Raw genomic sequence first — 23936 nt, 5'->3', positions numbered from 1 at the left:
AGCAGTCTTGTAGGAAAAATGTTTCATAAGAGTGTCTGGAGGAAAATTAATATTGAAAAAAATGACTGCACTAAAAATAAGTAACTGATGGATTACTTGCTAAAATTTTACAAAAAAGGAAAAGAGAAAAAGAGCCTCATGTGGGTTTACTTATTACTAAATGGCTCAGTATACAGAAATTATAATAACCAAATAAAACTTTTTAGATTTTAAAGAAAAAAGTCTTATCAGACCAATTCAAGGAGCAAAGGCATTCTCTTGGGCTAAAAGGTTTAAAGCTTTTGCCTTGAGTATAGTCAATACCAGTTTCATCATTGGCCCTACATGTCCTCCTGAACACTACTGGGTGCAGCCCTGGAACATTGCCATTCAACCTATGAGCTATGTATGTCTAAATTACAACAGGTGTTCTGAATCATAGAAAAATAATTTTCTAAGAGCCAGAGCCCTAGCGCAGTGGTAGGGTGTTTGCCTTGCACATGGCTAATCCAGGATAGACCTCCCCAGCAATCCATATGGTCCCCCAAGCCAGGAGCAATTTCTGAGCACATAGCCAGAAGTAACCTCTGAGTATCACCAGGTGTTGCCCAAAAGCCAAAAAAAATTAATTTTCTAGTATCACAAAAATGTTCAATTCAATGACAAAGCAGTACAAAAGCATAGTTCTATTAGAGAACATGTTAAGCCACCATCACTTTATGATATTCTTATAACACATCACTTTTTCTTATATTTGCAGATATTTTCAGATTTGGAGAAAATGAATCTTTGCTGATTTCATCTCTGTAATCTAGCAAAACATTAGTTAACAACTGGTCCATAATGTCCACACTGACACAAATGAATGATGCAGAGGGTTCAATCTGGGGAATAAGGGTATTGATTAGTACACAATCAGAATAATGGACACATACTTGGAGAGTTCTAACAGCCCAATTACTGCTCTATTATATCATCTGCTGAAGAAGAGATGAAAGTTTGAAAGTAGGTTATATGTTCTCTATGTTGTATCACAGTATTTATAAAAACTCTAATCGAGCAATCATTCCTTTAGCTATCTTTTCCATTTTAAATTCCAAAGAATTTTAAAAGGAAGTACTAAATATATCAAATAACTGTATTTTGAATCAATGACTGCAGTTAGGGTAGAGTCATCTTTTCTCTTTTGGTTGTTTGGATTTTTTTTTTAATCTGGTTTTGTTGGGACATACTCAGCTTAGGGCTTACTCCTGGATCTGCACTCAGGCATTATTCCTAGTGGAACTTGGGGGACCTTATGGAGTTATGGGTTAGTTGTATAAAAGAAAAAGCAAGGGTGCTACCCATTGTACTATCTCACCAGCCCTGTCACGCCATCTTTGAGCATAACTAGGTTCTCTTCTTAGTTAAGTTTTCTAGGCATTCACAACTTCACAGATTGTGACTCCTCTGAGTTTCATTGATCTCAGAGTGCATTTTTCCCTCTGTGTATCTAACTATCAAGAGCATCTTAGAACCATATAGTTTAATGGAGACATTTTTATTTCCGAGTAGAAATAAAATACCACTTTAGTAATGATGGCGTTTTAAAAAAAAGATGGTATTTTAGAATAAACAGTGTAGTGATGGCTAATTCCCCTTTTAATACAAAAAAGAACTTTAAGTACTTACATCAATTAAGTCTGAAAGATCATGAATATAATACTTGAATACAGAGGCATTGGTTGCTTCTAGGGTGAGGAGATATTCATTCCGAGCCTTAATTGATTTTAGCTTATTTTCTGAGTACTTGGCTTGTCTCTGAAAAAGAAGACAATGCAGGCATTGGGAAGAACACAATGCCATTTTTTAATAATGAAGAGAAATGTACATACATTATTATAATTCCAAACAATTTATTCTCTACATACATGTGACATTCAAAGAGCTTTGAGGAAAGTTCATTTTAAATAACAAACTAAAATTACCACAATGTATGTGGGCTTCAGGCCCATTCGCAATGACATCTTTTTCTTCATATTCGGTTGTGGCAAATATTTGGCATTTATCACTCAATGTGGCCAGATGTTTGTTATGACATGATTACATTTTCTTTTTTTGGGGGGGGTCACACACTCAGTGACCCTCAGAAGTTTCTTCTGGCTATGCACTCAGAAATCGCTTCTGGCTTGGGGGTCCATATGGGACACCAGGGGATGGAACCAAGGTCTGTCCTAGGCTAGTGCAAGCAAGGCAGAAGCCTTACTACTTGTGCCACTGCTTGAGCCCCTGATTACTATATTTCTTAAAAACTTTTTATGCCCATGGGAGGAAAATGGGCATCATTTTCAATTAGCTTACAATGTGTGTACCCATAAAATCTTGCAGCCGTGTTCTTGGTTGGGTCCCCTCAAACAGGAACAGAAAGACCCTAAAAGATAATGTTGACATACCTTTTCTTTCATCTTTTCAATTTTCTTTACAGAACTTCTTCGCTGATGTCTCTCTTCGAGTATAATGTGAAAGACTGTGTCACCAGATCTGCCGATTTGCTTCTCTTCTTGCTTCTCAGCCTCTTTCAGCTTGCTCTCTGCGCTGATGCTCTCTGCATGATACATATGGTAGGTTTTCATCACCTGTGAAAATGGAACCCAAATTGTTACAAGATGGCTGTCTGTAACTTCGAGAATGAAGAGAAACCATTATATCACGTATATGTTAAAAAGTATCACCTTCCAACTGGCAGAGTGAGAGTCGAATGTTAGTCAAACAGATGAATTATGGACTATTGCTTCTAAAGACAGCAGAAAAGAACTATGCAAATTCACCTGCCGGGAAAGGCGTTAGGGGACAGACAGGCTTTGATGAAAAAATGATTTGCAGTTTTCTGCCTGCTTTAAATGTACTTGAAAAGTTCCCTTAAGCTCAAAAAATATTTTTTTCTGAGATCTCCTCCGCATTATTAATTTGCAGAATAAATCCTTATTCATGGATAAATTTTTGACCAACCTTTGAATTACAAACCTCAAATCGGTACAGTCCCTACTAAAGGAATTTTATTGAATAAATTCTATTTGTCAAAATATAAGTATGAAGGTTACATATTATTAGTTTGAAAAGTTTTATTTCTGCCACAAAATTATACTTTCTGCTCAATGGAGGAAATATATGATACAGAAAAGAAAATAGGTAAAAAGCAAATAATTATTCTGAGGATTTTTATCTATTTCTACGCAGTATTTTTCTTCTGACCACACACAATCTTAAATGACATACATTTAGGATTTAAAAAAAAAGAAAAAGAAAGCAATAGGGACCTAAGATATAGTACAGTGGGTAAAGTACACACAGCCAACCCAATTTCAATCCCTGGCATTACATATGGTCTTCTGAATACTGCCACAAGTGATCACTCAGCACTGAGCCAGGAGTAAATTTGAGACTGGCTAGATACCTAAAAGCATATTATATTTGTAATTTTATTATAGTGCATATCTACTTTCCACTTAATTATAGTTAGTTCACATTGTACATTTTCCTATAATCTCTAAATACTTAAAACTTAATGTTAATCACTGTGTAGTATTTCTGTAATATGACTGTAATATGTCATGACATATGACATATGTAATATGACATCATCAACTTAGTTGACTTCCTGTTAAATGCTTTAAGATATTTCCAGCTTTAGAATTGAAGCTCAGCTGAAAACATTTACGTATACCCTATTTATTCTCTTAGGAATTATATGCATAATGTGAATTTTAGTAAGTTTAATAATAGGTAGAATATAACTATTTTAATACTTTATGTATATTGTAAACATAATGAACCAGTTATTAAGCAGTTATATATCATTGATACAAGAATGTTCATATAAGAAATGTTACTTGGAAGAGCACAGTTTTCTAATGTAATTTCAATCTGACTTAATCTATAGAGTCAGATATCTGAGCCAATGCTGAACTCTATTTAGCACAATTAAACTTCTTAAAAGGTACAACATACACAAGGCATTATGATTCTAATGCAACTGACTTTATCATGGAATTAGCAGAACTTAGTACCCAAGAACTGAAGGAGGTTCTTTCTTATAACATGCCAAACTCTCATCTATAGGATCTGGAGATATAGCACAGTAGATAGGCTATTTGCCTTGCAAGTGGCCAACCAGGGTTCAATCCCCAGCATCTCAGATGGCCCAGAGCCTGCCAGTAGTTTTTTGAGTGTAGAGAATGAACACCATCAGGTATAGCTCAAAAACAAAACAAAACAAAAATCTCACCTACAGAAGATGGATTTTTATTTCATTTACAAGTAATCATATTATATGATCAGTTTCCCAAAAGGGTCAGAGAGACTTTCCACAACAAGTCCTGAGTTGTCCTTTTTCATTATCAACTTGGTTGAGGAATGAAGGCTAATAGAGGCATTGGGCCTCAGGAGAAACTGTTACTATTATTTAAGAAATAATAGTATTTTTTATAGCTATTCCTAGATTTAGGAATAGCTTCAAAATGAACCTGATTATCAGAGAAATCTATTTTAAGACTGGGCAAACATAGGGGCTGAAGAGATAGCTCAGCAGTAGGGCATTTGCCTTGCATGTGGCTTCTCAGGACAGACCTGGGTTTGATCCCTGGCGTCCCATATGGTCCCCTGAGCCAGGAACGATTTCTGAGCACATAGACAGGAACAACCTCTGAGCATCATCGGATGTGGTCCAAAACCACCTCCCCCCCCCTCCCAAAAAAAAGAATGGACAAAGAAGAAAATAAAAAGACTGTCCTAAGAAGTCACATCCTCCTAGCCCTATGAGGCCTTTTCCTCCTGAGGCCTCATGGCCTCATGTATCTATGAACTGTATATAGAAACCTGGTTTGTTCCATTTATTTTAAAAATTACAGACATGCAAAATCTCCATATGTTAGCCATTAAATTGCATTGCTTCCTTCTGCTAATCAGATGTTACTTCATCCATTCACCCTTTAAAGAACCCAAAGGGGGTGGGTGTTCCATGTACCCCAATTTAAGTTATTCAAAGATTTTTTTTTTAAATTTTGGGTCACCTGTCAGTATTCAGGATTTACTCCTGGCTCTGTATTCAAGGATCATTCAAACAATGCTGGGAGTGGGGGTGGCAGCCAGGTATCAGAGACTGAACTGGAGTCAACTGTGTGTATAACAAAAACTTTCACCCCTGAACTATCTCTCCAGCCCTCAGAAACCATTTTATAACTAAAACTGCTAACAACCAAAAGTAATGTAATGTTTTAAAGAAAGACATTTAGTCTTTCTCATCTCAAAAGATGCATGTTTTTTTTTTATTCAAAACAGCTTGGATATGGACGCATCTACTACTACTATATAAACCAGTTATTTTGTTGGGAGAAATTTAAAAAGGTATAAACACAGCAATTGCTTATGGTCGAGTTTAATACACATCATCAAGATGATTATTTTGAAAAATAAAATACAGGGCTAATGAAGAGCTTTACATGTTTTAGTTAAAATTCGATGATGTCTCTTCTTGAAAACTAAGCCAGCAAAAATCACATCCAAGACACTGCTGAGCAAGAACAAAGGGCTAAACTACAAAGTAGTGGCAGCAATTTCGGAGCTGCATGTAATTGCAAAGTTGTCTGTTTTCAGTAATTATCCAACCTGTCTAGGAGAAATTTGGTTGACTACTTCAGTTTAAAAGAAAAATAAAACAGCATTAGGAAGCAGCTGGGAAGCTGGGGTATGGGAAGGGAGTCACCCCACAGCTGGGCAAACAGGGAGGTCAGCAAATGGACGACACACCTTGCGTTCCGAGGCTTGGCTCTGTTTATAGTCTCTGCCCAAAGCAAACGCACATACCATCAGGTGCCTAGTTCTAGTCGCATGTTAAATTAGTGATTAAAAAAAAAAAACCAACTGTCTTGCCTCCACCCGTCCTTCTCACTTACACAGAGAGTTGCTCAACTGAATTTTTACAGGAAGGAAGAAACATGCATCTAAGAACTCCTACTCTATAGTTGAATAAAACAGTCTCCCTATTAGCCCTGATAATCTGAGAAATCTTTCTTTATGTACAGCATGAAGGAAATGCCTGGATTCTTGACTTTTATGTTCCTTGGATGCTGAGGACTAATGTGAGAACTTAACTTATACATATTAAGTCTTCCAAACCAAAGATACTGAGTTGAGGGTCAACATCCCAGTTCTTGATGATTAGTCTCGGTTGTTTGAAAGCAACCCAACAGAGGAAGCAAAGGGTGTGAGAGGCTCAGGATCACACAGTACAGCACAAGCCGAGGTACAACAGAAAAAAAAAGTTTCAGGAAATAATACTTTTGTTTGGCATTGTGATTGTGTGATTGTGTGTGTGTGTCTGTGTGTGTGTGTGTGTGTTGGGCCACACCCGGTAGCACTCAGGAGTTACTCCTAGCTCTAAATTCAGAAATCATTCCTGGCAGGCTCTGAGGATCATATAGGATGCCAAAGATCAAACTCAAGTCAACCGCATGCAAGGCAAAAACCCTCCCCACTGTGCTATTGCTCCAGACCCTGGTTTTATAATTTGACTTCGGGCTTCCAGTATTCTTTAAAATGAAAACAGTTCATAGGAATGAATTTTTTGTATTAGGGGAAGAAACAATGAAAGTTTTTGGGGAACTCTAATTGCAGATAATGAATACAAGAACAAACTGCATGATTAAAAACATATGTTGTTGACAGATAAATGTGTTTTGTGTTTAATGTCAAATAATAGTTCTTCTGGGGCTGGAGTGGTGGCGCAACAGTAAGGCGTTTGCCTTGCACATGACAAACCGTGGTTCAATTCCCCAGTGTCCTATATGGTCCCCACAATCCAGGAGCGATTTCTGAGTGCATAAGCCAGGAGTAACTTCTGAGCATCACAGGGTGTGGCCCCCAAACCAAATAATAATAATAATAATAATAATAATAATAAAAGTTCTTCTCAGAGAAGTAAAGAAGAGTCACTATTCTTTTTTTTTAAAAAAGTGCATTTTGGAACAACTTGACCTAAGAGCAGGTTATCCTACCTCACCAGCTAACGATAAGACAAAATCAGAAGACTTGTCACCCTTTGGTCAGTCCAAAAGCCAAGATAGCGATTTACAGATGACTGGCTACTAGAACCATGACTGGACTGTATATATCTTGGGACCAATAAAAAAGCCCTAGTCTAGGGTTTGAATTACGACCTACACAACAACCAGGATCCCCAGTTCCAAAGGTCTGGCTGAGACAATTGCAACGAAATGGGGCTTCTGGAGACACAATGAAAGGCGCTATCCTAGGTTCCATCCTAGGATCAGTGCAAAGACCAAGACCACCAACCACAGGAGATGGATTAAAATGACACTGAGGTAACAGAACTTCTAGAACCACAAAGAAAGACTTCATCATAAATCCCACTCCTGGACCTGTGCAGATACTGAGATCTCTAGATACAGAGGTCTGATTTTATCACCCAGGAAGGAGCAGAAGTCTTCCAAACACCACAAAAGCATCAAGGGGAGAGTAAATGAACCTGAACGGAGTCTATAGTTAATCCCATGACAATATACTCCAAGGGTGGAGAAACCCCATATCTCTTGGGCCAAGTGAATTCCTTTTCGAATGACCCCAATATTTACTTTGCCAGTGCAGGAGGGAAAAAAAAGGCAAAAAGCACAAAACATTTTTTATATATTATTTTTTATATACTCATTTTATTCTTTTTTATTTTTATTTACCTATCTACTTCTTGTCGATTTCCTTGTTTTGGTGTGGTTATTGAAGTTGTTGTCCCCATTTATATTTGTTTTTTCCTTCTTTTCTTTCTTTATGTGCCCTGCCATGTTTTTTTATCTCAAGACCATGGCTTTTTTTGTGGTGCTTATCATTGTTATTGTTGGAGTGCTCACTGGATATTTGATACTTCTTTTTGTACTGTTGGGGTGTTTCACCTTATTTTTCTCTTTGTCTCTCAAACCGATGATGAGAGCCTCTAGAAGGATTCCGCCCATTTTTGGCGTTTTAGACTTTTACCTCAGTTTATTACTTTTCTCTTCTTCAAACAAAATCACATAACTTGAACTATCTAGTCCTGCTTCCCAGTTAGAGGGGGAATTAAGGGAGGCACCAAGACCAAACAGGTGCAAGACTACTAAGTAGTAAGCTAGGTACAGAGGGGACCACATTTTCTAGCAGCCCCGGGGGGTGAGGGAGGAGGATATGGGAGGTAGGACGAAAACGGAGGGGTAGGGAGGACAAATCGGTGATGGGAATCCGCCTGATTTTATGTAAATATGTACCTAAAATATTGTTGTCAACAATATGTAAGCCACTATGTTCAAAATAAAAATTATATTAAAAACAAAAAAAGTGCATTTTTGAATACATCAAAGAAATAATAGTTTTTTTTTCATGGGCTTAATGCAAATACAAACTTTTGCATACTAAATGGTATGACAGACATATAATCAATTTAAATGTCCTCTATTCACATATCTTTCTTCTCTTTCTTCCTTTTTCTTTCTTCCTTCCTTCTTTCTTTTTCTTTCTTCTTTCTCTCCCTTCTTTCTTTTTTTCTTTCTTTCTCTCCTTCCTTCCTTCCTTCCTTCCTTCCTTCCTTCCTTCCTTCCTTCCTTCCTTCCTTCCTTCCTTCCTTCCTTCCTTCCTGTCTTCCTTCCTTCCTTCCTTCCTTCCTGTCTTCCTTCCTTCCTTCCTTCCTTCCTTCCTTCCTTCCTTCCTTCCTTCCTTCCTTCCTTCCTTCCTTCCTTCCTTCCTTCCTTCCTTCCTTCCTCTCTCTCTCTTTCTTTCCTTTTTTTTTCTTTTTTTGGATTTTTGGGCCACATTGCGCTAATTGGTTAACAGAAATTGCTCCTGGCAGGCCTGGGGGATTATATGGGATACTGGTGATCAAACCCAGGTCCATCCTGGATTGGCCATGTGCAAGGCAAACACTCTACCACTGTGCTATCGCTCTAGCCCCCAGTATTTTAATTTTCTCTCTAAAGCCTCTATTGAAGACACTTAACTTTCTCACTCCAATCAATTCCTGAACGACAAGAAACAGTCAAGCAGAAAGAGCCCATATCACGAATTTAAGAAACTGTGAAATTCTTATATAATAACTCTTCCACAGAAGCTGTATACACATACAGACATGCATACATAAATATCTTTGTACCCTTATTGCTAGAACAACATAATACATCTGAAATTCATTTTTTATCCTCCTATCCTTCCTTCCTTTTTGGGGTTCAGACCTGGTATGGAGATGCTTTGGGGACCAAGTAGTGCTCCGATGGAACTAGAAGCCTTTACATGCACAGAATGCACTCCAGAACCTTAACTATCTCTCTGACCCACTCTTATATTTTAAATTAACATATTTTAAGTATTTCTAGTAAATGTCAATATTTGCTATCAAGAAACCATTATATACCTGAAAATGATCCTGTCGCAGAGAAAACTAGGTTATAATTTTTATTGACTTTTGATTCTGTACTTAAAACACAGTTATAAAAGAGGAAAAATTTTTTTAACAATTTTGCTTATTTAACAAGGTTGCTGTAGATGTCAAACTGTGCATCCCTATGTCGGGATGTATTTGAAAGTTGTACTACATACTACATGTGCAGAATATACTAAACTATATGTACATTATGCAATATGTAGACATTTAGTTTAATGGTCATTACATAATACCTTCTATATGCCAGATAATATTATAAACATCTATCTAGTTTAATTTCCTGCAGAGCTATTAGAACACAAGTATTTATATCTCCCCTTAATACAGATGAGAAAAAAGTGGGGCACAAGGCCTAGAAAATACAACTGTATGCCATAACATTAATTTTGGAAAAACAACTTTTTTTATTCTTCAAGGTTTTGACTTCTTATCAGCACTCAGGGCTATGCTGGCTCTGTGCTCAGGGGCTGCTTTTGGTACTTGGGGACCTCCAGGAATACTTGGAGAAATCTTTTGTGGCTCTGAGAATTGAATCTGGATTGGCTACATGCAAGGTAAGTGTTTTTGGTTTTGGTTTTTGGGTCACACTTGGTGGCGCTCAGGGGGTTACTCCTGGCTCTGTACTCAGAAATTGCTCCTGGCAGGCTTGGGGGACCATATGAGATGCTGGGGATAGAACCTGGGCCTGTCCTGGGTTGGTCGCATGCAAGGCAAATGCCATACAACTATGCTATTGCTCCAGCCTCCAAGGTGAATGTTTTAATCCCTATACTATGGCTCTGGCTTCTGAAATGTTCATCATCTGAAATACGGGTCCTCAAACTTTTTAAACAGGGGGCCAGTTCACTGTCCCTCAGACCATTGGAGGGTCTGACTATAGTAAAAACGAAACTTATGAACGAATTCTTATGCACACTGCATATATCTTATTTTGCAATGAAGAAACAAAACAGATACAAATACAATATGTGGCCCGTCACTCTGAAAGATGGAGATTATTCTTGATTTTATTTAAAAGAAATGTAGGAAAAGAAATAAAAGGCATTTATTTCGTTAACATTTATTTGGTACTTTGTACCCATATAAAAATAGACTTGGTGTTTATTTAGAAGCAGGTATACCTGGTATGATCAGGGGCTACTTCCTTGGTGCTTGTGAGACCCTGTGATTTAGGCATGGAATTCAGGGTTCCTCAAGCCCTTTGAGTTATTTTTCTGGCCCTTCTATTGTTAGTTCTTTCTCTACCCAATAGCCTGTGATGGGACCTATAACTTCACACAAACAAAAATCCTCTACTGCTGAGTTATATCCTAGACCCTGCATTTTCACTCTTTTTTGGTGGGGGTGGGGAGAGGTATATGTAGGAGATTTGGGGCACACTTGGTTGTGCTAAGAGGCTTATCTATACTCTGTGCTTTTGGGTTGATCCTGGCAGTATTTGGAATATAATGTAATAGTATGAATAGAACTGTTGTTAACTGCACACAAGGCGAATGCCTTAACTCCTGTACTATCACTGTGGCTTTCCTTTGTTTTCTTTTTTTTTTTTTTTTTTTGTGGTTTTTGGGTCACACCCGGCAGTGCTCAGGGGTTACTCCTGGCTTCATGCTCAGAAATTGCTCCTGGCAGGCACGGGGGACCACATGGGACGCCGGGATTCGAACCGATGACCTTCTGCATGAAAGGCAAACGCCTTACCTCCATGCTATCTCTCCGGCCCTTTCCTTTGTTTTCTTAAAGCATAATTTTTACAGATTAAAAGAATGAGCCTTAAAGATTCTTCTGGTCCGAGGAGGGGAGAGGGTCTTCAGTTGGCAGGAAAGAGTGAAAGGTAAATTGGGTAAAGGGAAGAGCAAAGGTGGGTAGGAAGGATTGCAGAGAAAGGGTCCAAGAAAGCTTGAAAAGTAGATGGTTGGATAGCTGAACTGAAAAGTAGATTGAAGTAGTAGGCAGATGTCAGATTAGGAAAGCCTTGAAATTCCAATTTAGAAGCACAAAATTTATTCTGTATAACACAGAGGAATAAACAGTATCTTAGTAATAATCTTGTGACAGTAAATCAGCAGGACGATCCAAATGTGAAATTATTTCATTTCATATGAGAGGAGAAAATAGAAATTTAAAAAGAGTACCCAACATCCATTCCTATGCTAGAATTTGTGTGTAGTTCCCAGTTCCTACTGCTCTCATCCTACCAACCTTCTGCATCTGTCTACATCTGGGACTTCTCCCAAGCTGGGAACTCCTTCTCCATTTGGACTCATCCAAAGCATGTCCCAATCTCACCACCTGCTCACTGGGCCTCAGTTTCTCAAGCACAGTAAGCATGTCCTGCCAACCATCAGTCCTATTCATTGACAGCACCCTTCCCAGTAATTGTGTGCCATCCAGTATCATAGAATATAAATTCAGCTTGAGGACCAACCCTATCAAATCCTTCATATTGCGGCCTATAAAGTAGGAATCCTATAAGCAACAATCAAATAAAGGTCAGGATTCTATTTGACTGTCAGCATGTCCATTTGACAAATATTTACTAAATATCTAGTATGTGCCTAAACACCTACCCTAGTTTTCTCCTTCTCTATTCTCAGTATTTAAAAGGCCACACTAAAGGCCTGGTCAGACAGTTCAAAGGGTTGCAGCACATCCTTTGCAGATGGAAGCTGGCACTGAATGGTTCCAGGAATATTGCTGGGAGTGTCCTGCCTTCACTCAACCCCCAATGGTACCATCAGTAACTAGTTGGTATTGGATCAATGGGATAAAAACAGTTCTAAATCATTTGTAAAATACAACTGCCATTAAAATTCAAAGACCTCCTACCCTCCGCATCCCAAAAGTGTGACAGTGAGATGGCAGTTCTTAGAGATTGCATTTTTTTTTTTGGTTTTGGGCCACACCCAGTGACGCTCAGGGGTTACTCCTGATTATGGGCTTAGAAATCGCCCCTGGCTTGGGGGACCATATGGGTCCATCCTAGATCAGCCTTGTGCAAGGGAAACACCCCACCACTTGCGCCACTGTTCTGGCCCCAAGATTGCATTTCTTATTTCTCTGCATAGCTGCTGTTTTGCCAAATCCAGCAATCACACACACACACACACACACACACACACACACAACACACACACACACACAACACACACATATTCTTTTTATCTTCTAAGAAACTACATTTTTTAAGCCAGCAATCTGAGAGAAAGATTTCTTTTTCGCATCAATATTTTAGGGCTCTAACTTTAACCAAGCTTTTGCTAGGGAAATACCATCAGGACAGAGGTACAGCCCAGGGTTACCCACTCTTATCAATGCCGAGGGAGTTGTGATGGTTATGTGGGAACAGGATATCTGTGCCATCGGAGGTAGAGCCACAGGAACTGGGCAATTCTTCCTCCAGATGGTGGACTTAGTGAACAGGCATGTGCAATGAAGGTCATAGCTTGATGACGATGATTGGCCTCAGCTGAGGAGGCCTCAGAGCAAATGATGATGGGTCCTAAATGCCAAGTGGTACCAATCAGTCCCTCCTTGTTCCAGGAAACCAGTTGATGGGAGCCAATCCATGTTAGGCAGTGCCAGCCACTACTAACCTGTGCCAACTGGTACCAGTCTATACTAACCAACTGGTACTAGCTTTGCCAGACAGTACTAGCTTTGCCAGTTCCAACCAGTGCCAAACCATGCCGCTCAATGTCAACATATGCTAAATGCTAAAATGTACCAGTCAGTGCCAACATATGCTCAAAGATTCTAGAATTTACCAGTTAGCGTCAATATATGCCAGTTTGTGGTCCTAGGCCCAGCTGTACAGAACAGGTATGTGCAACCAAAGGCCATTAGCTTGTAAGTGATTTGCCTGAGCTGCAGAAAACTCCAAAGAGTAACTGAGGTTGTGTTCTAATGGCCAGTCAGTGCCCGCTTGTGCAATTCATTCTAGGGGTGCCTATCTGTGCCAGGTGATGTCAACCTATGCCAACATGTCCCAGCCCATATTGGTCAAGTCATCTATGGCAACCTATGCCACTCTATGTGACATATTCTAGTCTTGCCAACACATATAAGGAATGCCATCCTTACCAGTCAGTGTCAACACATGCTATGCCTTGCCACCTGTGTCAGTCTCTGCCAGCATATACCCACCTTGCCAAATCATGTTGCCCTGTGCCAAACTCAGGCAGCGCCAACCTATGCCAGGCAATGGCTGGTAGTGCTAACATGTATTGGGCTGTCCTAAACTTGCCAGTTTGTGCTTCTAGGCCCAGTCTTAGAGAACAGTCGTGTACAACTGATGGTTATCAGCTTGGTGTTGATTTAACCCAGCTGCAGGGCTTTTGAGGAGTGACCGAGGATGGGTACTAATGGCCAGGCAGTGCCAGTCAATGCTAACTTGTGCCAGGCAGTGCTGCCATGCTACGCTGCAAGCCAAGAGCTCTACATGCAACCTCGAGTCTTCTTGTTCTTTAGCATACTAAAGCAACCTGGATAATGAATTAGCTTCTGGTCAGAGACCTGGATTTCTTTTCCTGTACGGGCATTTCCTAGTTGGGCAAGTTCTTAAGAGCCCTCTTCCTTCCACGTAAAATAGGATTAAACATGTAAGAGCATAAAGGGTGGGCAGTGCTCACTCCGGACAGTATGTGGGGCTCTGGGGCCAACCTCCTGGCTTTCTTTTTGGGTTCTAAACAAAGAAGCACATGGTCTGCTGCCTAAAGAGAACTGAGGAGAACTGAGATGCAACAAAAGGCAGCAGATAGAGAGGCCTTGCCTGCTGATCTATAGTGCAGCTCTGGCTAGCCTAAGCCTATAAATTTCATATACTCTACTAGGAAGGGCAGTGGAGCAGTTCACTTTATAGACATCTTCATGTTCAAGCAACAAAGTTCATGAATTCACACTTTGAAAACTCTCCTTTCTTCTATTCCCCTAATTAGCACCCTCTTAGATGTATGCCGACAGTTCTCAAAAATTTCATAGACTTAACCTAGGTTTAGGGAGTGCTGTGCACTGACCTGCATTTATTCCTCCACAAAATAACTAGAGGATGTCTAGAACCCAGACACTTCTCCTTGACTTTGAATCTAGAGATGAAAAGCACAAATATTCCAGTAGGGAAGACACAAAAGTGAGTCTAATTCTTTTAAAACAAGGATGTGAGGAGAGAAAAGGGCAGATGGGCTAAATGCAAATGGGTAAGAAGGATTCCTTGGCTCCTTTTTAATGTGCTTCATTCAGTTCAAGAAACTCACTTGAAGAGAGGAGAATGGGGAATATATTTTACTCACATAAAGAAATCAAAGGCCAAAAAAAAAAAAAAAAAAAAGAAAGAAAGAAAGAAAGAAATCAAAGGCCAGGAGCACATGTCTTGCATGTAGGAGGCACAGTTTTGTATCTCCGCACCACTTATTCCTTGAGTACTGCTGGATATAATTGTGTCACTTGATGTGCTCTCTCTGCTCCAAGAAAAACTAACAAGAGAATTCACTTCTCAACATTAATATGACTTGGTCAAGCTGTATGAATGTCTGTTTTTCTACCTCCATATTCCCTTTAAAACCTGTGACATTTGTTGGCGTCTTTTATTTTCGTTTGTATACAAGGGACAGAAAAAAGGCTAATCCCTGAGGTTAGTAGGACTGTCACAATAATGGGGTGGGGGAGGAGGGGGATATTGGTGGTGGGAATGTTGCACTGGTAATAGGGGTTGTTCTGTTTATAACTGAAATCCAACTACAAACATGTTTGTAGTCATGGTGCTTAAATAAAGATCTATATTAAAAAATACAATACAAAAAAACCCAATAATGAGTTTCATAAACACACCTTCCCTCCCTAAAAAATTCTGATAGTTTTTTTTTTTTTTTTTTTGCTTGTTTTACTGCCACCCCTAGCTGTCCTCAGAACTCACTCCTGGCTTTGTGCTCGGGGATCCACATGGTGGTACTAAGGGGACCATCCTCTTGTTGAGATTGTATGGCTCTCAGTAAGTCAGTGATGCAGAACTTACAAAATTTCAGTATATTTTCAAAGTCATATTTACAGGAAAGCTCATTCTGAGCTAGAACACTGGCGGGTAAGAGCTTGGATTCATAGGCAGGCTACTGGGTTGACATCTCGTTTCTGAGTTACTTATGTATGATCTTAGGCAAATAATTTAATCTTTCTGTGCCTCAGCATAGCAATATTATTTACTGCAAAGGGCATCAGGATGGAATAAGTGTGTCACTACATGCAAAAAAACACGGAAAAAATGCACAGTAATTGTCAGCTATTGATAGTTGAGAAAAACATAAATAATTTAATAGGTAATAATTTATCCAAGATTAGAGAGATGATCAATTCTAACAGAAGTAAAGGGAAATAAATTGATGAAATTTCCATTTGTGTGTAGGTTAAGAATTTTTAGCAAAGCTCTTTAGAACAAGCCAAAAGTTCAAAACAATCAGAAAGCCCAAGCTGCTGTCTCTATGGCTACATGATATTAAAAAATAACGCTGCGTGTTGTGAGTTCGCGGAATGGAGTCAGCAAGATGATCTAAATTCCTCATTAAATTATATTTATAATCTAAACATTTGATAAAGGCCTTTCGTGGGCCTGGAAAGCCTATTGGTTGGGGACTAACAACGCCAATGCAACAACAAAGCAGCAGAGATGCAGAGATTAGACAGACCAAAGGGAAAAAACAGAGAACACATACACAATGGGAAGCACAGAAAAACAATTCCACCCTGCTCAGAGCTGTGTTGAAGGTTTAGTTTCAGGAATAACACAGTGCAATGTTTTCATGCAAAGCACTTAAGTCTGAGAGACCCAAGCAGCCTGGAGTTTGGTCCTGGCTTTGCTGAAAATTAGCTTTGTCACCTTTGCTATTCTGACCCTCAATGTGAACCTCTGCCATTAGGGATGATAATAAGAAATCTTGTAGGTTCAACTGAAAAAACAAAACCTTCAAAGAAGCATCTCAAACACCATAAAAAGTGCAATGTATCTTTGCTGTTAACTTTGCTGGGTATTTGTGAATCCAAGAACAGTCCCCAGAATGAGAAATTACTTCCCATCCCCTTGTCCCCTTTCGGGGGAAGACCTTGGTAATATTTATCCGCAGCAAATAATAATCCACACAGACAAGAAGGATAGGGTTTAAAAGATTGGGCAAGGAGAGCCAGAGAATGCTCCTGCAGCCAGAAGCTTTCACAGAAGGACCCCTCTCCCCTGTCCCTCAAGCTATTTATTCCCAACTCCCCAGCGCCCCACCTGGAAGGGCTAGGTGGGGCAATAGTCACAGAACAATCCTAAGGAAACACTTTTATATACAATTCCAAGAATCATCTTATGGAAACTTTTTCATATGCTACAAAAAAGAAAAAGCAGACTGGAGGTCTGATCACAGAGGGAGAAACTGGTGGGAAATTTCTGGGTACAGAAAGCTTCTTGATAAGAGAACAGTAATATTTTCGTCTGAAAGAGAATATTTAATAAAGCACAGAAGTAGTCATGGAGGATAGTCGGAAAGCTTCTGAAAACAGAACCCATATCATCATTCATGTTTTTGTTCTCTGTTAGAGATTCACTATTTTCTTTTCTTTTCTTTTCTTTTCTTTTCTTTTCTTTTCTTTTCTTTTCTTCTCTTCGTGTGTGTGTGTGTGTGTGTGTGTGTGTGTGTGTGTGTTGTTTTGTTTTGTTTTTTTGGCCACACCTGGTGACACTCAGGGATTACTCCTGATTAGTCTCAGAAATCGCTCCTGACTTGGGGGACCATATGGGGATGCCAGGGATCGAACAGAGGTCTGTCCTGGGTCCTACCTGCAAGAGTCAGTATTGGGGGGATGTGTGCACAGGTTCAAGAGGGTGAGCCCTTGGTGGACCCTGTCTTCACTCCAGCTGTTAAGTGTGGTTTCATTCCTTTCTCCTGCCCCCACCCCCTCGATTTCTTTCTTAGGGAAGTGGTGTTGGGAATATGTACTCTCTCAAGCCTTTTTCCAACTCTGAAATTCAACCAGCTCCTGATGTCAGATAATACTCTTGCAACAAATAAATAACACAACTATTTATTATTTAGAGAAGTGTGTGGGTAAGTAATATTTATCAGCTAGCTAAATGGATTGATTTTTTTTTTAAAGTGTCAGGGTAGATGGCAGATAAATTTTAACCTAATTATCTCTCCCTGCTTTTGCTGACTCGAAGAAGCAAACAGGGCACTAGGCTGGGGGAGGATGTAAAGCACATCCTCAAATTATCCTTGAGCTTGGAGAACATAAGTCATCTGCCTGGCTCTACAGAAAGTATCTAGAAATGAAAGTGCCCATACACGCTAACACACTGTTATATTGATGAAACTTATGCTGGGCTATCAATCACTCTAGTGACTTTAATTAGCTCTAAACGGGTTAGTGATCAATCACTAAATGCTCATTAAGAAGAAAACTTCAGGGTAGAAACAAAAAATAGGGAGAAAAATTCAAGAATTCTTTGGGAGGAGTAAGAGCTGCCACCTTTACAATTGGCTGTTGGCTTTTGATGGTTATGTTTAAGTATATAAAGGACATTTAGTTAACTTTTACTTTTTATTTTTGTTTGTTTTGTTTTTTGGGTCACTCCCAGCAGTGCTCAGGGATTACTCCTGGCTCTATGCTCAGATATCACTCCCGGCAGACTCGGAGGACCATATGGGATGCCGGGAATCGAACCACCGACCTGTAAACAAGGCAAACGCCTTCCCTCCATGCTATCTCTTCGGCCCCATCTTTTACTTTTTCGAGTAAGAGAATATTTGGGGAGACTTTGCTGTGATCAGGGCTTACTCCTCACTATATGCTCAGGGACCACTCCTTGTAGTGCTGAGACCATATAGAGTGGTGGGGATTGAACTTGAGTCAACCATGTGCAAGGCCAGCCCTCTATCCACTGTACTATCTCACTGGCCCTTAGTCAACTTTCTAGAAATGCTAAATTCAACACTATTCTTCAAATGGAAATAGAAATGACAATTAGTTTCCCAAAAGTTTTCTATTGCTTAATAAAACATGTAATGAACACCAACACATCTATCCAAAATAAGAACTGTCTATATGCCTTATAAAAACAGAATCAATTTATCTTAGCCTGTGATAACTTTATTTTCAGCAACTACTAGCAGCAGTTTCTAATTTCAGTCTTTGAGTCACCGACAGGGGTAATTGGTTTTGTTAATCCCAATGAATTCTTCATGAACATTCAGATCCAGTGAAAACTTCTAAACGGTTTCATTCATAAATGGCCCTATTCCAATTTGGTTCCACCATACTCTATTAGTAAAAATCTAATCATATTTCCTTACTGATTGATATTCGCTCCTTAGTGACCAGGAGGAATTTTTCATGAGAGCAATTAGCATGTTAGAGTGTCACCTGCCCCCTCTGCAGTTATCAAGAGATTTTTTCATTTGTTTTGCTTTGGGGGCATACCTGGGGATGCTGGGGGGGGGGGGGTTCTGGTTCTGCACTTAGGAATTACTCCTGGTGGTGCTCCAGGTGCCATAATGGATGTCAGGGATTGAACCTATGTCAGTTTCATGCAAGGCAAGCATGCTACATGCTCTAACATGAAATTTCTAACATGAGGCCCGGAGAGATAGCACAGTGGTGTTTGCCTTGCAAGCAGCCGATCCAGGACCAAAGGTGGTTGGTTCGAATCCCAGTGTCCCATATGGTCCTCCATGCCTGGCAGGAGCTATTTTTGAGCAGACAGCCAGGAGTAACCCCTGAGCACCGCCGGGTGTGGCCCAAAAACCAAAAAAAAAAGAAAAGAAATTTCTAACATGAAATAAATGGCATTTGATCAAGGAAGTTCTTATTTTGCTAAAGAAATCTGTCTTTCCTGACTCTCAAGTGCTCCCTCTTTATGTGTCCAGGAGAGCCTGGGAGGGCAGAGGATCTAAATAGTAGATGCTCCAACAGTAATGGTCTGCTAATGCTCTGGCGACACAATCATGCAGAGAGGACACAGTCTCACACATCTCGGGTCCTCTTCACACACTTGCTTCTTTCAGAAAGCTCTTCCCACCTTTCCTTTATCCCTAAGTTTACTTGACAGTTTCTACCAGGAAGCCACCAAAGAGACCAGCGCTGACAGAGAGCAGTGGAGACCTAAAACCATTCCTGGAAATAACTCACCAGTCTGGAGAGAAACTGAATTCTCCCCCACAATATATTCTAAGGAGGCCTCAGAGGAAATTCAAGTAAATATTTTTGGAGGGGCAGAAGGGGTAGGGAGAGTAACATAGAACAAGACTAGAGGACCCAAGGGCAGGACAGAGGTACAACAGGAAGGAAATAATATCAGAAAGGGGCCATGGTCAGAAAAAAGTCTAAGAAATACTGGGCTGGATCACTGATGACAGGTCTGTATGCTTTCACTAATGCCCAGGATCTATAGACTGGCTGAAAGGCCTTTGCTAGCCATTTGATATGTATTCTTTAGATGCCCCAGGGACAAAGTAATAATTTCACAGCGGGGTTAGAGAGATAGTATTGGGGTTAAGGCACTTGTCTTGCACATGGCTGACTCCAGTTCAATCTCTAAGCACATACAAAATCTCTAAGCATGGCCAGCATGAACCCTAAGTATAGAACTAGGTTACCCTAAGTGCAACTGATGTTTGGCCCTTCTGCTCCAAAAGTTATTTTTCAGGATTGAGGCAATACAGATTTTAGTGACTTGCATTTAACTTACTTAGAGATAAGGAACAAATTTGTGGAGATTTGGGATCAATACCAAATAATTGCATTCTATAAATCCTAGTATTGCACACAGCACAATTTCTCCTCACAAGTTTTCTGGAGAGCTATCCTAGCCACCTGAAGACAAAGAAGGAGAATGCCATCTTTAAAGAGAGGCCAGCATCCAAGAGAGTACAGAAATCAAGGGGCTTGCCTATCATGCAGCTCTTATCCTGCCTTGAATCCCAGTACCACCACGTGTGGCCCCCGAACAGAGAGAGAAGTAACACCTGAGCACTAAGCATAGTGTTGGTCTCTGAGCATTGCACATGTGTGGCCCTCCCACAGGTAAATTAAAAGAAAGAGCATACCATTTATCTTTCTTTTAAAGAGTTGATTGATTGGTTTTGGGGCCACACACGGCAATGCTCAGGAGTTACTCCTGGCTCTGCGCTCAGAAATCGCTCCTGGCAAGCTCGGAGGACCATATGGGATGCCAGGAATCGAACCGGGTCCATTCTGGGTCGGCCGCATGCAAGGCCTTACCGCTGTGCTCTCTCTCTGGCCCCAGCATTCCATTTTTAACAGCCTGCATGTTCAACTCAGTAATCAAACTTCTAGGGTTTAAATCCACGTCAGTTTTATGGGGGTATGTTTATGTGGATGAGGGGAGAAAGTTTGGGCCACATCCAGCTATGTTCAGGGCCTATTTCTGGATCTACACTTAGGAATTACTCCTGATGGTTCTCAGGTGATCATGTGGGTTTCCGGGAAATCAAGCCCAGGTCAGCTACATGCAAAGCATGTGCCTTACCCACCATACCATTTATCCCCCAAGCTATGTTCTTTTTTCGGGGGGGGGGTACACCCAGTGACACTCAGGGGTTACTCCTGGCTACACTCTCAGAAATTGCTCCTGGCTTGGGGGACCATATGGGATGCCGGGGATCGAACTGAGGTCCTTCCTGGGTCAGCCGTGTGCAAGGCAAATGCCCTACCGCTGCACCAATCGCTCCGGTCCCCCAAGCTATGTTCTACCTTATCAATTTTCAGTTTTCTCATCTCTAATTTGTAATAAAAGTAGTAGCTCTGGGACCAGAGCAGTGGCACTAGAGGTAAGGTGTCTGCCTTGCAAGCACTAGCCTAGGATAGATTGCAATTCGATCTCCCAGAGCCCCATATGGTTCCTCCAAGCCAGGAGCAATTTCTGAGCGCATAGCCAGGGGTAACCCCTGAGCATCAATGGGTGTGGCTTAAAAACAACAACAACAGAGTAGTAGCTCCGAGGTAGTTGTAAGAGATAAAAGAAATCAAGACATGCACTTGTAGTAATAACTGGGACACAATGAATGCTTCATGGATACCAGATACCATTACAATGAATGAAACAGCCCACCCCATATCACCTATTTTTAAGTCCACAAGTCTTAGCTCTTCCAATGCATATTTGTTTGTTTGTTTGGTCACATCCAGTGGCACTCAGTGATTACTTCTGGCTCTGCACTCAGAAATTAGTCCTCTTGAGTTCTGGGGACCATATGAGATGCCGGAGATTGAACCCAGGTCAGCTGTGTGCAAGGCAAATGCCTTATCTGATGTGCTATTGCTCTAGCCCCTTCTGATGCATATTTACTCTCATACATCCATCAGGATGAAAGGAGAGAGATGGTCTTCATCTTAATGGTTCAAGAAATTGAACTGTGAAGAATCTTGATCTTTGTCTAACAACTCAACAGAGCAACACATAGAGATGGTCGTTCCAAAAGTTTTGTCTCTAAAAGGGTTTCACACAAAGTTTTCAGAGGCCTTGAAATATTAGTTTAATCTACTAGAAACAACACCCAAGAGTTGGCACTGGGTATATGTATTAACTGGGGTGACAAGGAACACAGTGGCAGTACAAGTTTTAACTGGCTGGCAATGAGGAGGGGGAAAGCACATGTATAATGAAAGGCCAATGAATTTACTAGAATTTCAAAGCCACGTGCAACTTGAAACATTGAATTCTTTTTTGTGAAATGTCTCACAAATCTATAACAATACCTGTATCAGGTAACAGAGGTGTAAGGTTCAATATATGATATATGCGAACTGTAGGTGTTAACTATATGGAATCCTAAAAGCCCTCCCACTCTAAGTATGTGGCAGTGACTAAAATAGTAAAGCCGATGTGGAATCCTTTTTTCAATAAAATAAAGTTAGAAAATTGACAAATATATGCTATGACTCTAACCCAACCTTTATCACTCACTCATTCATGACAAAAAAAAAAAAAAAAGAGAAAAAACGTGTAAGTTGAAAGTTGTTAATTTGGTTATAAGAGCTTTTTGAGTTTCTCAACATCTTTCAACATGGTATTTAACCAGGTTTTGCTGACTTTTTTTTATAACCTCATTCGAGTATTTCCCTAAAGTCTTTTGACCATTAAGTTCCCCTTTCTCTTTACACAGGGCTTCAAAAGGCAATGCCTAATTGTCTGTTTTGACTATAAGATTCCTTTCTCTTCAATGCCTCCCTCACCCTTATCTCTTCTAGTATTGCTCTTCTACCCATTAATAGACTTGTATTTTATGACTTTTTCTCAATTTTCAGTATGGCTATCTCTTTTTGAATCTCCAAAGACTTCTTTCTTACCTGTTTCATAGAACAGAATGAGCCACTGTATGTTTTATCACGATTAAGTAAAAAAAAATGTCTGCATGTGGGGCCAGAGTAATAGCACCGTGGTAGGGCATTTGCCTTGCACTCAGCCAAATCCAGGACAGACAGTGGTTTGATTCCCAGCATCCTGTATGGTCCCCTGAGCCTGACAGGAGCAATTTCTGAGCACTGCTGGGTGTGACCCCAAACAAACAAAAAACAGTCTGCATGTGAGTTCAGGGATAAACTCTAGGGGTTAGGGGGATGGTTCAAAGGCCTAGAACATAAGCTTTGCACACAGGAGCCCTGGCTCAATCCGTCTCCCTAATATTGCATGTTCCCCAACATGAGCACCAATAGATGTGGTTGCACCCTAGTAAAAAAGCCCAGACTTGTGTTTAATGAGTTGATTCCATTGGCAAAGATGACAAAATAACAATAAACAGTACTACATTAAACTACAAAGTTTTTGCATGGCAAAAAACATCTGGCCTTAATAAGATGACCTACCAAATGGGAGAAAATATTTGAACACCATAATCAGATAAAGGACGAATAACCAGCAATATAAAATACAAGACTCATCAACCAAAAATTAAAAGCTAATAACCCCATCAACAAATGAGAAGAGGAGATGAATAGACGATGAATAGAGATGAATAGATAAATAGAAATTCTCTGGAAAAACATATGGCCAGTAGGCATATGAAAATTGTGCTCATCATCACTTGTTATTATGGAAAGTCAGATAAAAATGACAATGAAAGGGGCCAGTGGTGAGAGCAGTAGGGTGTTTGCCTTGCACGTGCTGACCTAGGATGGACCATGGTTCAACCCCTGGCATCCCATATGGTCCTCTGAGCCAGAAGTGATTTCTGAGCGTACAGCCAGAAGTAACCTGAACGTCACAGGGTGTGGCTAAAAAAAAAACAACCAAACAACCAAAGAAAAAACAAAAAATGACAATAAGGCACTATCTTACACCAGTGAGAGTAAAAAAGACTGGAAAAAGCTTATGTTGGAGGGGGTGTAGTGAGAAAGCTGTCTGGTTTAACCTCTCAGTAAGTTTCTCAAAAAAGTAAGAGTAGTTTCCATATGACCCAGCATTCTAACTTCTTGGTATCTATCCTCCAAACACAAAGTTGTTGTGACTAGTTAGTATGCA

General features: G+C 40.1%; 1 protein-coding gene across 2 annotated transcripts in view; it reads right to left on the bottom strand.

The window, feature by feature from the left end:
• The window catches only part of SRGAP1 (SLIT-ROBO Rho GTPase activating protein 1), a 340351-nt gene that overhangs the window by 105739 nt on the left and 210676 nt on the right, over positions 1-23936 (bottom strand). For both annotated transcript variants that reach the window (XM_049782733.1, XM_049782732.1), the window contains exons 5-6: positions 2412-2594; positions 1651-1779 (exon numbers count right to left, since the gene is read on the bottom strand). In XM_049782733.1, coding sequence (XP_049638690.1) covers positions 1651-1779; positions 2412-2594 — 312 coding nt within the window. The remainder of the gene's footprint in view (positions 1-1650; positions 1780-2411; positions 2595-23936) is intronic.

Source organism: Suncus etruscus, chromosome 11 (assembly GCF_024139225.1).
Source record: "Suncus etruscus isolate mSunEtr1 chromosome 11, mSunEtr1.pri.cur, whole genome shotgun sequence".
Taxonomy (NCBI): Eukaryota; Metazoa; Chordata; class Mammalia; order Eulipotyphla; family Soricidae; genus Suncus; species Suncus etruscus.
The sequence above is the reverse complement of the archived record's forward strand: the minus strand, read 5'-3'. Positions and strand labels throughout refer to the sequence as shown.